We start from the raw sequence: 26,230 nt of genomic DNA on the forward strand, positions 1-26,230 counted from the left end.
AAGGCAGTCAGACTGTGAAAGAGAGAGCAGGACAGACCTTTGAGCAAGACTTGAAGGAGATAAGGGATCCAAGGAGGCAGCTATCTGGAATTGGGAGCAGAGAGAAAATTCTCATGTTAACGTCGTGTTTTTTCTTATCACTTAGAATTTTAATTCATGTTTATTACAGTTTTAGCCCCAAATATGTAACTGCTTTGATAGCATCCTTCATTTTAATAGTGAAGAATAGAGTTCTATCAGGCAAGCAATGACCTAATTCCTCCTCAGCATCTCCCAGCTTCTCAAACCTTTTCAGAGACAGATAAAGGTCAGGAGTGTGCGCTAGTCCTTCCTTGGAAGCTGCCAGGTGCTGTCCTTGAGTTGACATATGGGAGCATCTCTCAGGCACGGGTGGCAGGTCCACAACCTCGTGTCTAGCTGCGCCGTCCTTTGGATCCTATTCTGTTTCAAAATAAAAATAGTTGCATTTTTCACTCTTTCAATATAATATATACAAATGCATTTAAGTGAAATAATAAAGAGAATAACATTAAAATTAAAATTATTTGTTTTCCATCCAGAGATAAGCAGTGTTTATCTCTGAGGCCTTGGCATTCCAGATAACCCTTAACTGGAGGCAAGAGGGGCACACACCTTTAAATAAAGATACTTGGTCTTTCTTTTTCTTTGTTGTTTTTTTTTTCCTTGTATTTTTCTGAAGTGAGAAGCAGGGAGGTAGAGAGACAGACTCTCACATGCCCCGACCAAGATCCACCCAACATGCCTACGAGGGGGCAATGCTCTGCCCATCTGGGGCATTGCTCTGTTGCAACTGGAGCCATTCTAGCACCTGAGGCAGAGGCCATGGAGCCATTTTCAGTGCCCAGGCAAACTTGGCTCCAATGTAGCCTTGGCTGTGGGAGGGGAAGAGAGAGAAAGAGAGAAAGGAGAAGGGGAAGGGTGGAGAAACAGATGGGTGCTTCTCCTGTGTGCCCTGGCCAGGAATCAAACCAGGGACTTCCACATGCTGGGCTGACGCTTTACCACTGAGCCAAATGGCCAGGGCCTAGTCTTTCTTTTCTTGATTGAACAGAATTCCATTGTTTAGATATAACACTAGTTGCCTCTTGGATTCCCTTCTCTTTTAGAGGCTGTATGCGGCTCTTTTAGGCTAACTCTCTATAGATCAGGCAGAGGTTGGAATATTCTATTAATATTACCAAATGCTTTTTGCCTGTATATTCATGAATCTCTCTCTCTCTCTCTCTCCTCTCTCTCTCTCTCTCTCTCTCTCTCTATATATATATATATATATATATATATATATATATATCTGGATGTGGGAGCAGAGAAGAAAAATAATTATATGTATTATTTCCCCTCCTGGAGCATGCTGTGACATAATTTGACTGAGGAAGATGTTTACCTGAGGCATTATAAATAGAAATTTAATAATTTATTTCTTTGAGTAAAGAAACCTGATGGGGACTGGAACATAAATTCAACATAAAAATAGTAAGACGACTGCTCGTTATTGACCACATCATTGAAAAAGTTGCTAACATCTCTGAGTCTCATGTTGTTCATGTGTGACACTGATCATATTCACATTCCTAGATCTCAGTTTGGAAGTAAGAAAGATGACATGAGTGCATGTACCTTGTAACTGCAAATGCCATGCAAATGCAAGGGTGTTATTAATTATTAAACAGTCCTTTAGTGTCTCAAATCTCCTGTTTTAAACTCCACTGTCAATGCTTGCATCTTCCAACTACAGGAACTCAAAAGGACCAAAAATTCTAACATTAAACTGCAGTGCCCCCTAGCCCATATCGGCTGTCAAGGCAGCTGATGAGCTTCATGAATAAGCTTTACCACATGTGGTTCTTCTGTCTGAGGGGAGGGCCATTAACTGGGCTTTTGGATGATTTCCATCTGTCCAAAAGGAAAAACACTTATGTGTTTTCTTTAGTGTTCTCCTGTAACATTATTTTCATTTCTAATTTTATAGGAGGAGTAAAAAAGTAAATATTCTTTACTATTTAAAATTTCTTTCTCCAAATAGCTCTACCTGAATAGTCTTATTCCTAAAAGACATCACTAGATTTATTCTAAGACTCAGTGTAATGTTTCTGATTTAGACAGAGGTGGGCAAAAGTAGACTTAGAGTTTGTATGGAAAATAATACAATAATCAGTAAATAATAATACAAGAATAAACTGTTTCACGTACTTACAACTGTAAACCTACTTTTGCCCACTCCTGTGTATGATTGTCTATTTGCCAAACTCTTTGTAATTCATTGTGAGAGAGGATATTGGTTATAGGGTTCCTTTCAGAGAGAGGATATAGGCAGTTAAGCTTTTATTTATTTTATTTTTTGCAAAATTATATAGCAAGCTGTCATTATTTTCAGCGTCAGCTCCCTAGTTCCGAAAATATGTGTTAAATACACCAAACAAATACAGAATTCTGCAAGGGAAGACCCTTGGATATTTTAATATCAAAATGTAGAAATATTTGCTAACACCCATATTAAAAAAACACCCACATTAAAAAGGATATCAATTGCTTCCTTTCAGAGGCTACAGTTCTTTATCTTTAGTTCTTCATTTCACACATTTTTGTAAAACATTTTTAAGTTTAAATAGTCCAGTACATAAGTTGGACGGCAAAGTGAGGAGTCCTCAGGAAAATGAACTTGCTCTGTGGGTTTATTTTCCATGCTGAGCATTTAAGTATTAATCAGGAAGCTTTCAGGGATTTCTTTCTAACATCCCTTTTCTATGTAAGATAAGAACTGCAATTCATTAGACCATTGGAGGAGCCAGAGGCTTTTCTAAGCTCTCCTTTCTTGACTGTTCATCGCAAATTTAATGGGAGTGTGTGTGCGTGTGTCTATATTATACTGGCCATTAGACTGCAATTTTGACACGATCTTGGTTGCCTTTAAGGGGTCGAGATATCATTTCAGCCTCAGCGTCCTTTCCATCATCTACTACTGGGAATCAGCAAATGTGATCTTGTGTGTGGGAGGAGACTTTTATTAGCATTTATTTTTGTTTACATTTCTCTATCAACCCAGCTCTGAGGAAATACTCAACAACAACAAAAAAGAACTCTTCATCCAGTACTGGTTCTCTGTGATCTGACCACTCCTAAGTGAAAACCTCTAAGTCCCTAGCTATGGTCCCTTGAGTCTTTTATTCCTCGTGGATATAGACATCACAAACGGGAAACCCTCAAGCCCATGGCAAAGAAAACGCCGGCACACAAGACAGCATTTTCCTCTTCGCACTTGCCTTTTTAACTTGGTAAGGGAGGCTCACTGTTGGCGAGGATGATGCCATTCACGGGAGGGGCGGGATAAAAGTGTGTCTAATTACACGTTAATGGTAGACCTCCCCTTCACCATGTCCCCTCCCGCACCCCGGTGTACATCCTCCGCGTGCTCCTGGGTGGATACAGAGACCCTTCTCTCTTTAAGAGAGCCTCCCGCGCCCCTCACTCCGCCCACTCCGGGTCTCGGGGCTCGTCAAAGCTTCCCGAGAGCCATGGTTGGTCCAGGCCGGCAAGCGGAGCACCTCCTGGAGCCGCCGCGAACCGGGGGTGGGGTGCGCTGGGGCGGGGGGGTCTGTTTGTAGTACTCTCAGTCCTGATGTCACAGGCGCGGCAAGGACATCGCAAGGAGGAGTCGGATTACAGTAAGGATGGGCAGTGCAGCAGGCAGCCGGAGCGCACGCTCCAGCCGCCAGGGCTCGTAGCCCGGGAGAGGCAGCCTGCGAGGCGCGCATCCCGCGGCGGGCGGGCGGACGCACGCTCGGCGCTCGCTGCTCTCCACGCCGGGGACGCTTCCGCCGAATGTAGCATGAAACGGCTCTGCTCGGCGTGGCAGCCTGGGGTGCGAGCCGATGCTGAAGACGCTGCGGTGGGGTTCCGGCTGTCCGATTAATGAGAAACATAATGTATTTTGGTGAGTGTTCACTCTGATGATGTGATTCTGAGGGTGCCTAGCGCTTCGTCGGTGCAGACAAGCCCTTTAAAAAAACAAAAAAACAACCTTTAAACCGCGAGAATCTATTACATTAAACCTACCTCCAGTTGGCAACTGGAGGACCAGGCTGGTGCAGCCTTCAAAGCTTCCTTTGTGCTCCAGCTGAGGCTATTTATTAGTCGTGGATGAGCTTAAGTTGGAAAAGGAAAAGAGACAGGGGTGAGGGTGGATAAACTTTGTGCCTTGATTTGTCTGCATGAAGTTGGCTTTTTTAGCGAGGTGGAGAGGGAGAAATGGGGCCGCGTGGGAAGTCATGGGCTAACTTAATGGAATGTAAAACAAAGTTCCTATGCCACCGATGTTGTGAACGCTTAGTCAATATCAGTGTTTCCTTAAACATTTCGGATTTTCTGTAATTCCGAGGCAGAAAGGGATAAAAACATTCTTTGGCGTGCGGTGGTTGAGCAGCGAACGCTTCTCCATACCATCCCAGTTTTCCGTCTAGCTAGAGCAGCCTAGCACAAAATGCATATGATTTAAAACCTTCAGAGGTCTCGGAGCTGTTCAATTTTTGTGCAGCGTAGTTGGGTGCTACGGTGGAAGCCTCCCTGAGGTTTTCAGCTGAGCTGCCTGCATTTCCAGAAAGCGTGTTGAGGCGTAGATCTGGGCTATCAGTGGAACAGTGTAAGCAGGCGGGGAGCTGTACACGTTCACTGTAACGCTGCAACTTACTGCTAGGAGAGAAGGCATAGCCCCTTCACTAAATAGGAAGCCACGGATTAGGACTGAATATCCTTTCCTGCTCCCTGAAGTTATGCTTTCCTTCTGTAAATTCCACCCTGGGTCATCATCTAAGGGCATCTATCTGATATTAAAAGGTTTGTGAGAGCAACTGGAGAGGGTGGGGGGTGGTCTAGGAAAGGATTCCAAGAGGCAAAGGCTTTGGGTGATTTCTTGGTTAGCTTAAATATGAAGTGGAGAGTCATTTTTTCAGATTAAAGAAATATTTAGATAAATGCATTTGGGACAGTATTAGTTTCTTGGGTGTTTATTTCCGTGTGTACCGTGTGCTTTGTTTTGTTTTCTTGAGCCTCTGAAGCGTTTGTGAAAGTATGAGAGGAACACAAGTTGCAAAAGCTGAATGCCTTTCGTTGTGACAGCGGTTTTGATTTCTCTGAAATTTGTGTCATATTAGAAAAGAGCTCTTGAAATAATTAAAATTAATTTGGAAGACACAATCCTCATTTAATAACCAAATGTAAGCAGACTTCAGAGTGAAACAATACCCTTTTTCTGAGGTTATGGATGGAGGCGGTAAGCTTGTTTTGGGGGGCAGTTAATGAAAATAGCAAGTGGTTATTGTTTATCATGAATGTATTTTTGATAAATGGAAAAGCTTGTAAAGATAATATATCTGTTGGACAAAATAAAATTTTGGCATTTGTAATGATATTTGAGGGGTAGAAAGTAGATTGTAATTTTACTTAAAGTTTTCAGCCTCTTGCAACAATTCCTTATGTGACTGCAGTGAGGGAGTAGTGTTAACGGGAGTAGTGGCATAGTCTAAAAGTACTGATCAGGGGACATCCGTGCTGTACTGGATTGTCATGTGGCCATGGGAGAAATGTTCGCTGGGCTAACTCAGGTTATTAACTGTACGCTAGTCCAGCCATTGTAAAGCAGGGTGATTCACAGGGCAGTTAGTTTCACTGTGCAATGCAAGTTTTTAATAGTACAAATTGAAATGTGATGTCCTACTTCAGATGAAACGATTAGCTTTTAAAGGCAAGGCTAAAGTTGCCCTCTGTGTCACGAGCATGCTTCAGTCTTACCATAATTCCGGCATGAGATATGTTTTTCTATTCGCGGAGGAATTTGTGTGGATTCAGGAATGCCAGTTCTTTCAGGGTAGGCTGCGCAGCCCCTTGCTCAAGCTGTTAGACACCCAGAACGGAGAGCCCACCTGTCTCTAATCAAACACGTGGTGCAAGAGTGAGGGCAAGAAGCATTGAGCATTACAAGCCAGGCATGTGAAGATTTGGTAGCATTCTAATGTTTGCAAACCCCTGAGACTGGGCTAATATGTATAGATATGTGTGTGTGTTTATGTGTATATTTATGCGTGCATGTCCAAAATTCAGCTATTTCAGGTAATTTTTCAGAGCCATGCTTTTACTTTGCTTATTACTTTCCCTTCATTTTTGAACTGCAAATGATTTATCAAGTCAGGGAGAACAGGGACAAAGGGAAAGCCGGGCTGCATTTTGGGACTTTTCTGGTGATGTGTGGGGATGGGGGAGAAGTGTCAGAATTCTTTCATTTGTGTCCTGGGCAGGGGGTGATGAAGAGCGTAATGATGCTGTAATGTGGAGTGATTAGATTTCTGGGCAGGATATTTACTTCCCTCATAAATAATCTAGTTTGTCAGTTGTTATACCCGCCCCCCAAATATAACTGAAGAATCACTGCCTAAACAGGCTGGTCTGGCTTCTCTGCTGGCCTCTTGACCCTTAGGGACTAGACAGTTGGACCCTGCCCTTGTTCCGTTGAAGTCAGTTGTTTGTATGCAAGTTGGTGGAAGATGTCATATTTCCAGTTCTCAGGAACAGCTCATGTTTGAGTATGCTGTCTCAGACTTAACATGACTAATGGACTCTTTTAATGGCTTAAGTCTCACTCTCATCTCCTATTGAGATTTCGCTGCAGTGTTTTCAATAATTGTTCGTTCGCACTTACTGCGCAGTGATTTAAGAGTTCGCTGTTCAGTCACCCTGGATACTTTTGTTACTTATTCTATCGATCTTGCATTCATTACTTAGAGTTAAAAAATAAGGTTCACTTGGGAGAAGAAGTAAGGAAAATCCCAGTCAGCAAGCTGATTGGGATTTACTGTAAATGCAAGGGAGAGTAATAAATGCTTATGAAGTTACCCTCTCCACCCCCATAAATATTTTACATAGTTAAAAATTACATGTGCCAAGGATGAATAGCCATTAAAAATTTATCCAGAAATGAAAGAAAGGCAGTTGGGAGACTTCTTCTCAGATTAAGCAACAGAGGCCGTGGGTGGTTGTCAGTACACAGACAGGGGCCACCAGGTTACAGTTTGGTTAAGAGGCATGTGCTGGTATGAAGAGAGATTCTTTGCTTGAGTGCAGCCCGGTTATTTCTTGGAGCCTGGCAGAAGGTTGTAACCATATACTGTCTCCAGCTTTAAGCACTGTGTGTCTGAATCATCTTCCCCTTTCCATCTGGCCCAACACATTTCTCCACTGCTGGAGTGGTGAGTCGTTGCCACTAGTCATGTCAAGCTCACCGACTGTCCATGGTTGGTCAGAGAGAGGTGCCATGTCACAACCCTCTGGCATCAGGAGAGAAAGTGGGAGGCTGATTGCACTGAGAAATTCTACATGGTTGAACATCAGGACAGTCTCAGGCCCGAGTCTATCACATGAAGAAAGACATGATAATGGAAGTGAGACATCTTGAACAAATGAGCAGAACTGGGGACAAGATATTAGAGGTTACTCTAAATGCTACTATTAATGGCATATTAGTTAAACCGCAAGAAAGGGGTGAGCAAAATTTAGAACGTGTGACTAAGCCATTTCTGCTCCATGTTAATTGTGGATCAGCTGTCTTTCTTAAAATGCCTAAGAAAAACAGAAAAAAATACTTAGTGGTATGCCTGTCATAACAAGAACCACTTAATTGAGGAAGCTTTTAATACAAAAGCTAGAACAAATTTAGTAGGAAAATTCTGGACCAGAAACCTACCTCTGCCTATAATAAACACGTTTGTACATTGTCGTAAGAAGGACTTTTGTTTTTCCTCTGGGACGTTTAGAACATTTTTAAGTCAGCATTTACACTTTTGGCTGTGGCTGGCCCATCAAGTTTCACCTCTAACGCAGTATGTTAGAACACAGTTAAGTGGCAAGGTTATGAGGAAGGAAGTGAGCAGAAACCAGCAGGCAGCAGAGAAAAACATTCCTCTTTTTTTTTGGTGTTTTCAGTGGAAACATTTAACTCGTTCTAATTAGTTTGCACTGAGTGATCTGTTATGGGGAATGAGGTCCACTAGAGTCTTTTAAACACTCTGGAGGCGTTTCTGTCTTCCTGAGGCTGACCCAGGGACAGAGTAATTCAGGAAGAAATTTGTTAGTTCATATTCCCTCTTTTTAAAGTTTGAAGTCATTACCATTACGTTTCATTACACATGAATCTCAACAACATGCAATACATGACAGGGGAGGAGAATTTGACAGGTAAATACTGTCGCAAAGGATTGTGTGAAGGAACCTAAAATCGAAGAGAATTTGGAAAACCTCCAGATTGATCTCTGATAAATTCATATGAAGTTCTTATTTTAAGTAATCAAGTTTTAAATTAATCCATATGCCAGTAACATAGATTCCTTATTAATTTATATCATTAAGTTTTGGGAGCTAAAATTTTTCTATTTTTTTTTTAAAGGAACTTCTTAGTTGCTGTAATTAAATGGAAATGAGATGGGTTTATTTAAGGGATTAGTTCCAAAATTCATAAGATAATGACAACTTGCAAAGTTACCCTTTTGTGGGTGGGTATAATTGTTCCAAAAAAACAAATGAAAAATTTAAATGAGTGGTTTCTGACTTTTATCCCAGAAGATATGGTCACAGCTGTTTTTGACTGAGACCTCCCTTGATATGACAAGATGTGCTGGTGTGTGTGTGTGTGTGTGTGTGTGTGTGTGTGTGTGTAAGACTGGATTGTTGAATACTGCCTTGTTATATAAATACTCAGCTATTATTTCTTATTCACATCTTTTGTGTATTTCTAAATCTTTTCACATTGTTTACAAGGTAAAACATCAAGTATTGATTTAATAAGATGGAAATTTAACTATTTTTTTTAACACAGTTGACTTTTAAGTTTAAGAACCATTATCTACACTAGCAGTTTTCTTTTTTAAATAAAGTCATAAGGATAATTGTCAGGGCTTTTCCTGCTTAAGGAAGAATGATGTTTTTATCGGCAGAAACCTGTTTCTACTTTGACCTTAAGAAAAAGATGTTTTCATTTCTATTATACTATGAAAAACATGGCAGAAAACAACAAAGGTCATAGTCTCTGCCCCCTCTCTCTTTCTTTAAAGAAGCCATTACATATCATTTCCCACAAAGATTAGTTTTGCAACAGAATTTCACACATGATTGGTGGCATTACGAGAAAATACAGCATAAGAAGTGGCTAGAAATATCAGAGCTTAAAGTGGTTGAGATCATGCTCGAACCAAATTGCCTAGGTTGAAAATAGGAAGATGCTTTGCTCTGTCGCAGCGTTAAAATCGTTACGAAGCAGCTGGAAGTCAGCCTTTGTTGAATGTGAACTCCAGGGTTGCACAGCCTTTCAAATTGAAGGTAGTGCCGTGAAACTCTCCATTCCCTAATTTAAGTGCGCGCGCACGTTCATCGGGGCATGGGGAGAAATGCATTGCACCCCTTCTCCTTATCAGCCTTTCAGTTTCCTCCTTTTTCTTTTTTTGCCCACTTGCACTATCACACTTTTTTAAATCGGGAGGAAAGAGAAAAGTAACCTGGCCAAGGTCAGGAGGGAAGTCAGCAGCAGTGTCCTGATTGGTGCTCTGAGCCCACAGCCGCTGTCCGTCCCAAAGCACCATTGTACCTGGTGGGAGATGGGGCCTATGGTCCGCCGAGTTCTTTAATGGATGAATGTTTAGCTGGTATGCTCAGCTCCCTGCTTAGCTCAGTGTCAGGCACATCAGCACTTAGAAGTATGTGTTGAACGTGCAAGATTGAAGGGGGAATTGGAGATCAGAGAGCAAGGGAGCCCGCTTCCCCTGCCTGAGATCCCGTAGGGCTGACCGTGTTCCCTGGGAAAGCTGGTTTGTGTGTGTTGACAAGAGAAACACTCCTCCTGCTCCTGAAACATTATCTTTTTTTAAAAAAAAATCTGTAAAAGTAAGGACTAGACTTTGTGATAGTTTTTTTCTTTTTTAATTTATTTTAGAGAGGAGGGGGAGAGAGAGAGAGAGAAGGGGGAGGAGCAGGAAGCATCAACTCCCATATGTGCCTTGACCAGGCAAGCCAGGGTTTTGAACCGGCAACCTCAGTGTTTCCAGGTTGACGCTTTATCCACTGCGCCACCACAGGTCAGGCATGGGACTAGACTTTGAAAATGAGATCTTACAATAAATGTGAGGAATTTCACAATCCTTTTTTTTTCTGCTTCTGTTGACATCCGTCTTCATAGGACTTTGCCATGTAAAAGATCTATTAGATCTTTAGAATATTAAGATCTATGTAAGATAGAAGATCTTACATAGTAAGATCTTACATCTTATATTTGTAAGATGGAGAATATTAAGATTTAGAATATTCAGATCTATTAGAATATTAAGATCGATGCTGAAGAATATCTAAAATCATCATATAAAATGGTAGAATTATACCTTGTATCAATTCACCTGATCTCAACTTCAGTTTTCAGCTTCATTAGTTTCAGTGAATCTGACCCCGATGTTGGCAGAGCTGGGAGTTGGGGACAGGTGGGGAAACCTTCCCCATGTGTAAGGAAGCGAAATGCCCAGGAAGGCCACTCATTTCAAAGACTGCCATTTGTGAAGGCTGAAGAAAGTGGAGATAATTTTGACACTGTTTGCAAGGATTTTATAAAATTGTTCTTCGCACTTAACCTTTTTCATATTCATGCCTCTTGCTGATGAAGGAAAGTACTTGTGGCAGATTGCTCGGAGGATAAAAACTGCAAGAATGAATGGAAACGTTACTTTAATAAACATGATCGCTTACACTTTCAGAGCAATTTGTGTTTTTTAAAATGCATCAACACTCTGCATTATTTTTGTACTCCAAATGACCCATTGCGGGAGATAGACAAAATGTAATTGTTCCTATTTTTAGATGAGGAACCTGAGTCTCAGATGACTGAGACAAGCTTCTCAAGGTCACACAGTTAGTACATGTTAAGGCCAAGACTCTAATTCAGTCCTTCTGAGACTTACTTCAGTGCTCTTTACTCCTCGCAGCAGAAACGGGGGGGGGAGGGGATATTTTATGAATGAAAGATTATCTATGATAATAATGCTAGAAAAAATATTCCGGCCAATAGGTGAAGAATTCAATACAAATGATTAGGAACTAAGCTACATTGCTGCTTGACTTTGTGGAATTCTCTTCGATCAGAGGTCTGAACATATCGGTAAATCATACTTTTATTTATTCTGCCATGTCTTTTTATATTACATAATTAATCATCAGGAAAAAATACTAATTAGAAGGCATGAAGTGGCTTCAGGCAGGACTCAGGCTTTTTCTACTGCCTCATTCTTTCTTTTTTTTAAAAATTTATTTATTTATTTATTTATTTATTGTATTGATTTTAGAGGAAAAGAAAGGGAGAGAGAGACAGGGACATCCATCTATTTTTGGATGTCCCCTGACCGGGGCTCGAACCAGCAATGTCTGCACTTTGGGACAATGCTTTAACCAACCAAACTATCTCACCAGGGCCTGCCTCAGTTTTTCTAAGGCAGTGTTAGATATGAAGGCTTGTACTAATTGTATGTTACATATTCCTGTTGTCTTGCTGTTTAACTCAATGCTTGTAAAAAAACTAAGTCATTTGTGCTATAAACTGTGGTATTTACAGTGACAACATCTCCAATATTTTTTCAAGATTAAGTCCCAGCCTTTATTCCTTGACTTAGAAAGAGGAGAAAATGGCCTATATTAGAGTTTGAGCTGTTCTATTTACTGGCTTTGTATCTTTGGGCAAGTCACCATACTTTTTTGATATCTAGATTTTTTTTTTAGTAGAAGGAGAATAATGATAATATGTTTCCCACAGTTCTATTTTGAGGACTAAAATATACAAGTTACATAAAAGTGCCAAGCCCTAGGAAGTACATGTTAAGCCGTCAGTAAAATTTGATTCTTTTTTTACTTTTTCCCTTTCTATCCAACCAAATATACAAATGTATAAACAGTGAAAAAGGTGATTATTTCTGTTGGGACAACCAGAAAACAGGAACCATGCCAACTAATTAACAAAAAGGACTTACGTGCAGGTAGTTGGTTATATGGGTGATGAAAGAGCCGAGAAGCCACATGAGGGACAATCAGACAAACCAGGGATTAGCAGTAGCAAGAAATTGGTTGTTGTGAGATGGAGTGACGAGATGTCAACCTGGAGGCCAAGGCCCGGGGCCTTGTGGGAAGAGCTGGAGTCATGGCAGGCCTACCACATGGAAGGATGGAAGGATTCAGCTTTCCGCCCAGAGAGAGGCAGAGATGTACCCTGCCTTTTCCCTTTTGCCCAGCCTCCAATGAACTGCTTCTGACCCCTTATTGGTGGAACTGAGCTAATGATGGCCAACTGACAAGGCAGCCTGGGCATTGTATCCTGCAGGTGTCAGCACCTGGACCGCTCAGGGCAAACTGGCCAAGGACCTGGAAGGAGGTCTTACATCTGCTTTACGTAGCACTTGCGATGAGACAGCGCATCTGTAGACGCGTCTCAGGTTGTCAGAGAGAGGTTCACTTGGGGGAGACACAAGTGGGATTAAAAGTATAGCTGAAGAGCTTTCACCTGTCCTCCCAGTTTCAAGTATCTACTTTGTCACACGAGCAGAGTGTGACATTGGACAAGTGAGTGACTCTCTCTGTGTCAGCCATTCCCTTTAGACAGCGGGTTAAAGAGTCTGTCTGACAGCGAGGGTCAACAAGAAGTTTAACGCATGCTTCATAATCTGCAAAGCGCCACATGAAAGGACCTTGCTCCAAGGATATGAAAACCAAGTAAATGAGAAGAAGAGTGGATTTTGGAAAGAAAAAAAAAATAATAACAATTTGGAAATAATATGTTCAGCTCTGCAGATTAGCATTCCAGCAGAGATTTCTAGTGCACTGAGGAAGGGAGCATTTGATTACTCCCTCAAATAGCCCCTTGTATTACAGGGTCAGGTGGACCTTCGAGGCTACTTCTAATCTGTTCTTTGTCAGTGTTCTATACCGAAGGGAAACTGCAGAAGCAGAGGCGGCGGAGAGAAGTCAAGCTGGGCAGGAGACCCTCCATGAAGAACCTGTACCCCGTATTTCTTTCCCTCCAAGGTGCTAATGGGGCTAGACATTGTGAGAGCCGTGGGACTTTATTCATAGTGGTTTGGAAGGAATGAGGGGTTTGCTATCGATTTCTATATATCCTTCCTTGTGTTGCTGCTCTTCTAAACACTGGTTTCTTTGGCTGACTGGCCCTCCTATTAAAATAAATAAATAAACGAAGGCAAAACATTCTGCCCTTTCTGTATGGAATGATTAGCGTCCCTCTCAAAGGCTGCTTGCAAAGCCCTGTGACAGTTCATAACTTATGGTACCCTCGTTCTGAGACAACACAGCAGTAACTGCTGGGGAGCATCGCCCTCGCCGCACACAATATGGAAGGTGCTGATTAGCACCAGGTGTTTTCATTAGCTGCCCCGAGGAATGGCAGGCTATAACTTAGAGGGCTGTGGGGGTTCTTGAGAGTCACATCTTAAGACAGCTTTATCAGTTAAACGATGCATTAGAATCAGGCATTTTTTAAAAATGTTTTTCTTTTTTTTTTCTTTTTTATTCAGTTAGAGGAGGGAGGCAGAAAGACAGACTCCCACAAGCAAACGGACTGGCATCCACCAGGCAAGCCCACTAGGGGGTGATGCTGTGTCCATTAGGGCTGTTGCTCTGTTGTTCAGCAACCAAGCTTTTCTTAGTGCCTGAGGCAGAGGCCATAGAGCCATCCTCAGCACCCAGGGGCAACTCACTCTAATCGAGCCATGGTTGCAGGAGAGAAAGAGAGAGAGGGGGGGGGGGAGAGAATTGAGTGGGGGAGGGGTGGAGAAGCAGATGGGCACTTCCCTTCTGTGCCCTGACTGGGAACCAAACCCAGGACTTCCACACACCAGGCCAACACTCTATCACTGAGCCAACTGGCCAGGGCCAAAATTTTTTCTTTAAAAAAATATGTTGTATTAAGGTCTTACACATGAATCTTTGGGTAAATTTCTTCTTTTTTGGCACTATTTCCTGGGTTTTCTTCACTTTAACATGCCTAACCAGTAAGACGATGTGAGACGCCCAAGGCATGGGCTTTGAGGGTCACTTGGTTTCCTGAGAGAATTTCTCAACTCCTTTTGGTGGAGAGCTGCCCTGGCACCGACAGGTGATACGCTACTCCTGACAGAAAGGGGGATTGCACAAAGCCTGAATGCCTGCTTCGTGCCAGGTGCTGGTGTGAGTTACTTCATTGGCACCTTACCACCTTCCTGAAGAGGAATTTCAGTAGATCTAAGTCCTGGCCACACAGAGGAATCCCCTGGGGAACTTTGAAGTGATGCTCCTGTCAAGGCCCCACCGTAATCGGATTGAATAAACCTCTGCGAGGGTGGAGTCCGGGCATCTGCCCTCCCTTTTTTTTGCGCGAGTGAGAGAGGGGGAGACAGACAGAGACAGACAGACAAGAAAGTAGAGAGATGAGAAGCATCAACTCATACTTGCAGTGTCCTAGTTGTTCATTAAATGCTTTCTCATATGTGCCTTGACCGGGAGGCTCCAGCTGAGCCAGTGACCCTTTTTCTCAAGCCAGAGACCTTGGGCTTCAAGCCAGTGACCAAGGGGTCATGTCTGTGATTCCACACTCAATCCAGCAAGCCCAAACTCAAGCTGGTGAGACAGTGCTCAAGCTGGATGAGCCCACGCTTCACCTCGGGGTTTTGAACCTGGGTTCTCAGCATCCCAGGTCGACGCTCCATCCACTGTGCCATTGCCTGGTCAGGCTGCATTGCTGCATTTTCTTTTAAAACACATCAGTTGATTCTGAAGGATGGCCGGAATTGAGAACCTCGAAGATGGGTAATTTAACCATTTTGAAAAATGTATCCTGTGCCCCTAGGCCAGGGGTCGGGAATCTTTTTGGCTGAGAGAGCCATGAACGCCACATATTTTAAAATGTAATTCCGTGAGAGACCTGTGTACGTTATGCATTATCCAATAAAAATTTGGTGTTGTGCCTATGGTGGCACAGTGGATAAAGCATCGACCTGGAACGCTGAGGTCACCAGTTCGAAACCTGTACTTGTCTGGTCAAGGCATATATGGGAGTTGATGCTTCCTGCTCCTCTCCCTTCTCTCTCTCTCTCTCTCTCTCTCTCTCTCTCCCTTTCTCTCTCTCTGTCCTCTCTAAAATAAATAAATAAATAAATAAAAAATTTGGTGTTGTCCCAGAGGACAGCTGTGATTGGCTCTAGCCACCCGCAACCATGAACATGAGCAGTAGGAAATGGAATGTAATACATGAGAATGTTTTATATTTTTAACATGGGCTAACATTATTATTTTTTATTAAAGATTTGTCTGTGAGCCAGATGCAGCCCTCAAAAGAGCCACATCTGGCTCAAGAGCCATAGGTTCACAACCCCTGCCCTAGGCGTTCCCAGCTTGCCCCAGCTCACCCAGGCCGTGGGATCAGGATTCTGACCAAGGTCAATCTGAATTCAAAGCTTGTGTTCATTTCTGCCTGACATGCTGTTTCCTCCTAGGACACTCATTCCATGGCGTGATATCCACCTCCTCTATCCTGTCCCTCTGTTTTCAAAATGAAATCCCTAGCAATGGGCTCCCCTCCCCTATATTTGGGAACCTTTATAGAGCTGGCACCAAAAAAAAAAAAAAAAGGTTTGTGGTACATTAGTCGATTCAGGATACACAGGTATGGGTCTGGAAATGATTTTAGAACTTTGCTCAAAATTTAATATTGGTACAGATCACCCAAGGAGCATTTGTTTTTTTTTTTGTATTTTTCTGAAGCTGGAAACTGGGAGAGACAGTCAGACAGACTCCCACATGCGCCCGACCGGGATCCACCCGGCACGCCCACCAGGGGCGACGCTCTGCCCACCAGGGGGCGATGCTCTGCCCCTCCAGGGTGTCGCTCTGCTGCGACCAGAGCCACTCTAGCGCCTGGGGCAGAGGCCAAGGAGCCATCTCCAGCGCCCGGGCCATCTTTGCTCCAATGGAGCTTTGGCTGTGGGAGGGGAAGAAAGAGACAGAGAGGAAGGAGTGGGGGTGGGGGTGGAGAAGCAAATGGGCGCTTCTCCTATGTGCCCTGGCCGGGAATCGAACCTGGGTCCCCCGCACACCAGGCCGACGCTCTACCACTGAGCCAACCAGCCAAGGCCTAAGGAGCATATTAATATGCAGATCTTGATTCCTTAGGTCTCAGGTGTGTCCTGGGATACTGCCTTTCTGAGGAGCTCCCAGGTGATGTTAGTGCTGCTGGTCTGATGACCACACTTGAAGTAGTAAGGCTTTAGAGATTGTTCAGCTGAGCTTTGCTGACTGCTTTCCGCACATATGGGAAATCAGGTCTAAATGTCTAACCTAAATTGCTCTCTTTATCTTCTGCAACATACTGAGTGGTCCGTGGTTACAGGTCCACTTAGGGTGACCAACTATCCCGCTTTGCTTGAGACTGAGAGGTATCTATATCCCAGGATGTAGAACTTTTGGTGCTCAGATGAAGGAAGTCTCATGCAGGCTGGGATGAATTAAACCCTAGGTTTCAATAGATCAAGTTTGAAATCTTAGAATCAACTGTCAAGACCAAGTTTCCCCGTGGAGAACTTGCGCAAGTAACTTGATTCCTTTGAACCTTGGTTTCCCTATCTGTGAAGTGGGAATAATAAATGCTACCTCCTAGGATATTTGCAAGGATGAAGTTAAATGGCTTAGCCTTATAGAATGTATTCAACATGCTGTCACAATGATTATTCACACTAAATGTTGGCAGTGGCTATGGCCACAAATTCATAGACCTGACTCTGCATTCTTCTCCGTGGCTGAAGAGAAGAAACACCCCATAGATCAAATGTAAGTGCTCGTGGACCATCTTATTGCACTATCACTGTACAGAGGAAGCCGCTTCTAAATCACTCCCTGCCCTGACACGATGGGTGAGCCAGGGTGAAGTCATTCTTGGTTCACTGGACAGTTTTTCTACCCTGAATATCAATACTAATGGTTTCTGTTTGCTGTTTAGGGAAAGAAAGGCCTGGCTAAAGGCTTAGCCACCCTGGGACTTTTTGAACTGGCCCCATGTGTTTCTGTCGACCCTGTTTATCCATTAGCGTTTCTCTGAGCTCTGTAACAACTTATGAGGGCAGCTGCAGCTAATAACTGTGCCTTCCGTCTCCTGACCTGTCGTCGTGTTAGCGATCGATATCCTTAAAACAACATGCACACAAACAGACAAGGTAGCCCCTGTGCTGACATTTTCACTCAGTGCCCATGGAGGGGAAAAATAGACTTTTAACCCCACACACTTCCTAGCACAGAGCCTGGCACAAGGGCGCTGGACTCGTAAATGTTTATTGAGCGTCATGCCAAGCTGTGGGCAGGCGCCTCCCTTTGATGAACTTCCAGTAGAAACCCGAGGTTCCACTTCCTCATGTTCAATTGGCTGGTGTTGAGTGAAGAAGTTGGCTTTGCCAGCTCTTACCTAGCAAGTCCAATTCACTCACCTCCTGTCAGATGCCATCCGCTCATCAGAGCATCTCGTCTGCCAAATATGTGACTTGCATGTGCGAAACAAGGTGCACCTTTCGTGTTTTCATTATGCCTAGTAAGTAGGGCTGCTACAGGCGGCAAATTATTCCACAGTAGGGGTTACCAGGCCTGAACTGCTGCTGATTAGCATTTTTGACAGGAAAACAAATGAACAACGAAGCAGAAGCTACAGTACTTGCACTTTCCTCAAGCACAAAATGCTATTGCAGAAAGGGCCCAGTTACAATCGCACTTTCGCTGATTGTGCCCATTATAGAGGCAAAAGTGGGAGATTTTTGTCCCTCTTCCTATCTCGGATTGCCATTGTCGTAGCCTATGTGCTCTCATTCCCCATGCGAAGTCGAAGTCTCCATTTCATAGGCGGTAAAGTGGAGGCCCAGTGTCTAGGAAATGCATCTCACTGGCTAGTACCGATACTCAAACTATGTAATTAAAACAAAGTCTTGATATAGTGGTGTGAATTTGGATGAATTGCCCCTGGAGCCTCCACTTCCAATCAATAAATTGAGATAATGGGAACTCACCCTATCTCACAGGGCAGAGCTATGACTACTAAAAATAGCTAAGGTTTATTAAGTACTTAGTCCTTGCTAGCCACTGTTCTGAGTTTATCAGCTCAAGCAGTCTTCATAACGGCCCTGTGATGAAGGAATGATCACTATACCTGCTTTACAGGTGAGGAAATGAGGGTCAGAGAGGTGAAGCAATGAGACTGCAGTCAGCAGGCGCGCTGGTTCATACCTGAGAGGTTTAGCTCCCCGGCACAGCCGCCACCCACCACACCGTGTGGGGTGACCTTGAATAAAACTCAGCCTCCGCAAGCCCAAGCCCAGGACGCTATTCTCACCATTCAGATGGAACGGTGGGGGTTGAAGCAGGAAACCAGCTGAAAAGTGAATCCACACACAAGCCAAACCCCTGTGTGCTTGCATGCCAACCAGCCGCCTACCAGGTGGTGGGTGGGACCTGAGGCTGAGACCAGGAAAAGATTCCAGTTCCCTTCCAGAAAGGCACGAGGGCAGGAGATGGAAAATCTTGTTTGTGGACCACGCAGCACCACTCCCAGTGATGCTCCAAAGTGCTGGCTTACAGATGATGCTAATCCCGTTGACAGCTGGCTTCTGGGTGCCAGGAGGTACGCTGTGGCCTCTCCCTGCCTTACATCGGGGCCCTGTTCTACCAGATGGCTTTCCTTTCTGTTTCCTCCCTGGCACATCATGCGGGGATTTCTTTTAGGTCCATGGAATACCAGGCACTGAGAGAGACCATGAAACCTTTCTATATCCTCAGTAGAGTATTTTCTCTTTTTCAAAAAGAAAATATGTACAATTTTAAAGATCAAATATTCTAAATAGTGAAAATCAAACCTCCTAGTTACCAGTTTTTGCATTTGAGAGACTAAATTCTATGAAAGGCAGGGGGAGATAGGTGGGGGAAATGGTTGATGGTGGTCAAGAGGTACAAAATTCAAGTAAAATAAGTAAGTCCTGGGGGTGTAATGTACACTTGGTGACCATAGCTAATAACACTGTATTGTATATTTGAAAGTTGCTAAGAGAATAGAACTTAAAAGTTCTCCTCACAAGAAAAAACAATTGAAGCTATCTAAGACGATGAGTGTAAATTAAACTTATGGGAGTGACCATTTCTTACTATTATATACCTATATCAAATTATTATACTATACACCTAAAACTTATATAATATTATATGTCAATTATATCTAAAAATTATAAAAAATAAATTCTATGGAAGGGGAGATATATATATATATGTGTGTGTGTGTGTGTGTGTGTGTATGTGTGTGTATATATATATATATATTTACACACCTCCCTCTCTTACATGAAATGGGAGCATATCATCTACCCTGTTTTGCATGTGCTTCATTCAGCATATATTTGTGTTTCTCATTCTTTGTCCTGTAGGACTGCATAGTATTCTAATGCAGGAACATATTTTGATTTATTTTACTGGCCCCTTTCAAAGAAAAAATAATTTATTTCCACTCTTTTACCAATATAAACAATGATTGTCTTTGTGCACACACAATTCTTTGTGCACGTGGACACACATGTCTATAGAATAAATTCTTAGACGTGGAGTTTATGGGACAAGGCATGTTTAATACTCATGAGTACTTCCAAAGTGCCCCATGGAAAATTTTTATTGGTAAATTTCTCTATGTACTTCTGTCATTATAAAATATATTAGTCATTTTCAGGCCTTGGCCAGTTGGCTCAGTGGTAGAGCGTTGGTCTGGCATGTGGAAGTCCTGGGTTTGATTTCTGATCAGGGCACACAGGAGAGGTGAACATCTGCTTCTGCACCCCACACCCCACTTCCCCTTCTCTCTCTCTGCCTCTCTCTGTCTCTACTCCTGTAGCTATGGCTCAGCTGATTCGAGTGTGTTGGCCTCAGGCGCTGAGGATGGCTCCATGGAGCCTCTGCCTCAGGCACTAGGAGTGGCTTGTTGTGAGCATGGCCCCAGATGGGTGGGGTATCAGCCCTGGACAGGGGTTGCCAGGTGGGTCCCAGTGGGGGCACATGTGGGAATCTGTCTCTCTGTCTCCCCTCCTCTCACTTGGAAAAAGACAAGCAAGCAAGCAAGCAAATAAATAAATAAATAAATAAATACGTCAGTTACTTTCAAACTGATAACTGTTCATGTGGAAACTGCCTGGAAGACTCAGGGCCTGGATCCTCGAAGTGGAATAAAGGCCACCAAAGGGAAGCAGTGTCTTGCTTTCTCTCATCGCTCTCCCTCCCCAATCTGTTTCTCCATTTCACTTCCCTTGTGCTAATTCCATGTGGATATTAATTTCAGTATTCAAAGAAGCAATGGTGCTGTAAAATTGAAAGATTTCCTATGCTTCAGAATGGGGATAAATACAACAAAATGAATGCATCTTGTAAGTAACATTGTACCCCTCTGCTTTGAAACCAGGATGTTGATCCTTGAAAGATCTCTAAATTAATTAGATCTAAAGCTAAATATGATTGGCAGTTTTATTTTTATTAATTTCTTTGTCAGTTTAATTTTTTTTTGCAGCCAGTGGGCATTAAAAGTAAAAGTACATTTGCATAATTACATATTTCAGTGTTTTTTCTTCTATTCCTCTTTGTTCTTATGTTACTTTTTCAGTATCTCTGTTTAGAACACATTAGGCTTAGGAATAATCTGGAATGTTTATAGCATGTCTCTGTGATAAAAATGTGACATTTATTAAAGGAAAAATAACCTAAATTATATCAAGTCTTGCTAACAGTCACCATTTATTGAGTTCTTGAACTCTTTACAAACATCAACTCATTTATTCCTTAAAGGGATAATACTGTTTTAATGAACTTGGTGCTATTCTTTCTATTTTACAAATGGGGAGAGATGTGACTAAAGGTTAAGTTTCTTTCACAAGATCACATAGATCAGCGGTTCTCAACCTGTGGGTCGCGACCCCGGCGGGGGTCGAACGACCAAAACACAGGGGTCGCCTAATTTTTAAATAAAATATGTATTTCCGATGGCTTTAGGGGACCCCTGTGTTTTGGTCGTTCGACCCCCGCCGGGGTCGTGACCCACAGATTGAGAGCCGCTGACATAGATTGAAAATAGCCAACACAGGATTCGAACCCAAGATCTTCTGATTGGACATCTTGTAGGTCAAACTGTTGACCCTGCCCTTTGGTATTTCCCATCGAGCACACTACTCTTGGACCATGTCTGTGGAACTTAGGGAGTAGGGAAGGAACTCCCTATCAAGTGCAAATCCTCCCTTTCCTGGTCCTTGCTGTTGAAGTCTTAAGGATAATCACAGAAATTCTATTATGATGCCTACCCTACAGCAGGGGTTCTGAGGAGGCAGGGGTGACCAGTCATCTGTTCTCTCTTCTGTTGGAGAGAAGAGAGCGCTGTCTCTTTGGACCATCTTAGCAGGCCCCAGTGCTTACAAAGCAATATAATTTAGGTGAAGGAAACCAGTAAACCATTGAGCTTTATAATATGCTAATTAAGAATGCTGTGTAGAATCACCTTCTAGGGTCCTAGTTTGTATCCGTTCTTTTTACTGAGACATTGGAAGTCTTCCCCACCCTATTGGACACACATACCTTGTGTAATATGCACTAAAATAATTTCATACCTGGACTGTAGCTTAGGATCTCATCTGACACCCTTAAAATTACAAATGAGGAAAAGAAAGATAACAGTTTAATTATTTAACCCAAATAAAGAGTCAGTACTGAGTGGGAGAGCCGGGCTGCCTAGGAATCAGGTCTGTTGGCTCCTTCCCAGTTACTGTTTGCCTTTCTTGGGATGAAAGAGGGATGCTCAGGGGCTTATTCTTTCTTCATGTGAATAGAAGAGATGAATATGATTCTTCCCATTTTATAGATGAGGGAACTGAAGTTAAGTTACTTCCCCAAGGTCCTACAGAGAGTATAGAAGGCAGGAGTTAAATTCAGGCTCTACCCCTCCTCTTTGCCTCCTGGATTCAATGCTCTGCTCTCCAGGCTAACTTATGTGCGTTAGGTTTAAAAAACGGGTGGATCTCTGTACGTCTCGGGGTCTAAATGAATTCAAAGTTCTCTCTCAGCCCTAAAAATCACTAATCCTACAATAGGCATGGAGATAAAAGGGTGAAATTCGTTGGAGCAATAAATCACGACAGCCTACATGAGTCCCAAAAGCATGATCATGTCTCCCTCATTCCATTGCTCACTGTCAGCAGCCTGCATCATTTGTCTCTTGAGTGAACTGCTATAATTGTCTTTAATGAGTTTCCGGACTTCATTCTCTCATGTTTCCAACTCAACCAGCACTTCGCTGTCCCGAGGCATAGCTCTAGACATGATGCCCGCCTGCCAGTGTCCGCACACATTCAGATGCCTTCAGTGATCCTTATTTCTGATACAAAGCATTCGAACTTCTTATCGGATGGTCAGTGAACTTGGGTTCTGGCACCGGTTCACCTTGCAGTTTTATTTTTACAAAACTCCCCTTATTTCATCCTAAACTCTGCAAAACCTCTCCCTGTTTTTGTATTTAACCCTTTGGAAACTGTGCCTCACACTGTTTGGCCTCTATGTCACCAACATGGAAACATTCATTTTTTCATTTTTATTCTTTTCTGCCTTTTCAGTGTTTTATGTAAAAACACAATCTTACTCAATCTTCATGAAGGTCTACAAATGCCTCATCTTTAGGAAGACCATCTAATTCTTTATAAAAAGAATAAACAACTCTTCTCTGAATTTCCATGTATAGTATCGCTAAAGCCTGTCTCAGAAAGAACCTGGGATGTTTTAAACGTTCTAGGTTTTGTATTTCCCACTCAGGATTTCTGAGTTAGAATCTCCAAGGATGGAGCCCAGTTACCAGTGTGTTCAACCCCCACCCCACCCCCAAATTTAATATCACGAGATTCTCAGCTGGCGCTCCATAAATAAATCTATAACTGTAATACAAATACGCTTAGAATGCTCGTGGGACTTGCTTGTGAACCAGACAAAATTACACTTCAACTTATGTGAAAGAAGAAACACAAGCAACCTTTCCAGGAAACTGGGAAGAAGCAATGTTCTGACAAGAGAGACTTATCCTAAATTATATCATAAAACCATAATAATTAAACAATTTGGTCCTGAAAGATAGGTAATAAAAATCAGATTAGACTATCTAGAAGTAAATCTTAATACTTATGTATTGAGGGGATTTTGGTTATAATAAAAATGACATTTCAGTTCATTGTTGGAAGCAGGAAGTAATAAATGGTTTAGGCACAACTGGATAAACATTTAGATAAAACAAATACAGTGTGTTCCTGTTTCACTTTTCACACAAGAATAAATTATAGACCTAAACACTAAAGCCATAAATTTATAGAGAAAAAGCCCAGGTGAATAAATTTATACTCTTACAATGGAGAAGGCCTTTGGAATCAGGATACAAATCCAAAACTAGAAGGGAGACAAATCATAACTTTCACTGCATAAAATTAATAACTTGTGTTAGTGAAAAAAATCTAAAACTAAGTTTAAAAAATGACAAATTTTGAAAATAGTATTTATACACCAATGTCAGAAAAGTAATTTCTTTAAGAAACCGAGAACTCTTAAGAATCAACTAGAAAACACCAACAACTATTTCCAAAAATGAACGTAAGAAATTGTTAGCGGCCCTGGCTGGTTTGCTCATGTAGTGGTAGAGCGTCAGCCTGGCGTGCAGGAGTCCCTGGTTCTATTCCCGGCCAGGGCACACAGGAGAAGCGCCCATCTGCTTCTCCACCCCTCCCCCTCTCCTTTCTCTCTATCTCTCTCTTTCCCTCCCGCAGCCAAGGCTCCATTGGAGCAAAGTTGGCACGGGCACTGAGGATGGCTCTATGGCCTCTGCCTCAGGTGCTAGAATGGCTCTGGTTGCAACAGAGCAATGCCCCAGATGGGCAGAGCATCGCCTCCTGGTGAGCATGCCAGGTGGATCCCGGTTGGGCGCATGCGGGAGTCTGACTGCCTCCCCGTTTCCAACTTCAGAAAAATACAAAAAAGTTGTTAGCAGTTGTTAGAGTTGGGCAGGACTGATGCAGAGCACCCAAACTCCTCGTCCAGGTGGGCAGTGCGGTCCAGCTGTTACATCATTCTGTGCAGTTGGAATGCTCCATGAGGCCGGGAGTTCATGTCTCTTGTCCAGTGCTCCATGCCTGGCAGGAGAAGGCGCCTGGCCCTTCATAGCTGCTCAATCACTGTAAGTGGAATCTGTCATTGGACTAGGAACCACGTTGTTTTTTTCCTCTTGTTTATATTACTCTGCATTAGCAAAGATAGGAAATAGATTAGTAGAGAATGATAAGCAATGTAAGTAAAAGCTTCGCAGGTGGTGCTGATGTTCAGCCAGAGTTGGAGATGACAGTTGTTGCCCCATCTTTTTGCCTTTGAGAATGGGCCTGTTCAGATAGCAGGACAGATGTTTGTGGTCAGGCATCACCTAGCTCTTGGCAGGTAGAGGCATTTCTTGGCCGATGCTGAGAAATGGTTTGGGCCCCTTGTGTTGTCAGGTTGCCTGGTTTTAGTCCCACTTCTCGTGCAGGTCAGCTGAGGGACCCTGCCCCGATCACCCGAAATTTAACGTCTGTGTCTCAGTTTTCTCATAGGGTTTTTCTTGAATGAGGTCATGCATAATAAAATCGTCTTAGGGTTAGATGGTGGCAGTTAGTTATCTAGCTTGAAGTGACGTAGCCTGTAAATGATCACCGAATGAATGGACAGTGGATACTTGGGAAGAATAAAGCTCACACATTGTATTGGGAGGCCTGAAGCAGGCTCCTTCTGCATCACATAGCTCTGGAGGGATTTTAATTTTATAAAGTTACCTGATTTATTCCTAATTGGATATCCAGTTTATCCCCTTCAATCTAAATGGGGGGGCCTAGTCTATATTTCTTGTTCCTTAGCCAAGTCACTTATTATTGCAGGTGTATTTCCTAGGAGGTGTTCTGAGTGGTGTCTTCATCGCCTGGCTTTCTGAGATCTTGCTGTCTTTCTAAACCTGGCTCTCTGAGATCTTGCTGTCTTTCTTAAACCTCCCTCGGTTTCATTTTTTGCCAGATTTCCCAGTCAGTCAGTTGACAGCCCAATTCTGTATCCTGAGAGATACAGAAGCCTGGTAAATCACTGATAAGCCAAAGACTTTATTCTTTAAAATTCTTTGTAGGGAGGCCCTGGCAGGTTGGCTCAGCGGTAGAGCGTCCACCTGGTGTGCGGGGGACCCGGGTTCGATTCCCGGCCAGGGCACATAGGAGAAGCGCCCATTTGCTTCTCCACCCCCCCTTCCTCTCTGTCTCTCTCTTCCCCTCTGCAGCCAGGGCTCCATTGGGGCAGGGATGGCCCGGGCACTGAGGATGGCTCCTTGGCCTCTGCCCCGGGCACTAGAGTGGCTCTGGTCGCTGCAGAGCGACGCCCCGAAGGGGCAGAGCATCGCCCCCTGGTGGGCAGAGCGTCGCCCCTGGTGGGCGTGCTGGGTGGATCCCGGTTGGGTGCATGCAGGAGTCTGTCTGACTGTCTCTACCTGTTTCCAGCTTCAGAAAAAAAAAAAATTCTTTGTAGGGAGAGCCCTGGTCTGGTAGCTCAGTTGGTTAGAGTGTTATCCGGACACATCAAGGTTGCATGTTCCATCCCCGGTCAGGGCACATACAAGAGTCAACCAATGAATACATAAGTAAGTGGAACAACAAATTGATGTTTCTATCTCTCTCTCTTTCTTTCTATCTCCCTCTAAAATTTTTAATAAAATCTTTTAAATATTTTGAGGGGAGATGCCTCCATCCCACTGGAGTTCCTTAAAATTGACAAGATTGCCAAGGTCCTTGAGACACACTAAGTTCCACAGATTGTGGAAATAGCGGTGTTATCTTCAAAGACACTGGAGTGTGAAGACAATCCATTTTCACTGTGGGTTATGAAATAAGTGCTGCCTCATTTTAAAATGTCTTAAGATAACTTGAATGCAGGTCTTTTAGCCAATGACTAGCAAACCAATATTTAAATAAATATGTCTTAATGAGCAACTTGTTTTTAGGATTTTATTGCTTTTAAATCTTCATTATTTATAAATCTTTATGCCTTCAAGGCAGACTTGAATACTTAT

The 26,230-nt window shown here is 43.0% G+C and overlaps 1 protein-coding gene across 3 annotated transcripts in view; it reads left to right on the forward strand.

Moving 5' to 3' along the window:
• The window catches only part of ZNF385D (zinc finger protein 385D), a 910,525-nt gene that overhangs the window by 577,562 nt on the left and 306,733 nt on the right, over positions 1-26,230 (forward strand). Inside the window, exon 1 of one of the 3 annotated variants that reach the window (XM_066244603.1) lies at positions 3,634-3,952. The exons of 1 other annotated variant lie outside the window; for it this stretch is intronic. In XM_066244603.1, coding sequence (XP_066100700.1) covers positions 3,931-3,952 — 22 coding nt within the window. In that variant the 5' untranslated portion in view covers positions 3,634-3,930. Of the gene's footprint in view, positions 1-3,633; positions 3,953-4,787; positions 4,852-26,230 lie in introns of those variants that run through there. One more of the 3 variants, XM_066244602.1, reaches the window with a different exon arrangement.

This window comes from Saccopteryx bilineata, chromosome 10 (genome assembly GCF_036850765.1).
Source record: "Saccopteryx bilineata isolate mSacBil1 chromosome 10, mSacBil1_pri_phased_curated, whole genome shotgun sequence".
In the NCBI taxonomy this organism is placed as follows: Eukaryota; Metazoa; Chordata; class Mammalia; order Chiroptera; family Emballonuridae; genus Saccopteryx; species Saccopteryx bilineata.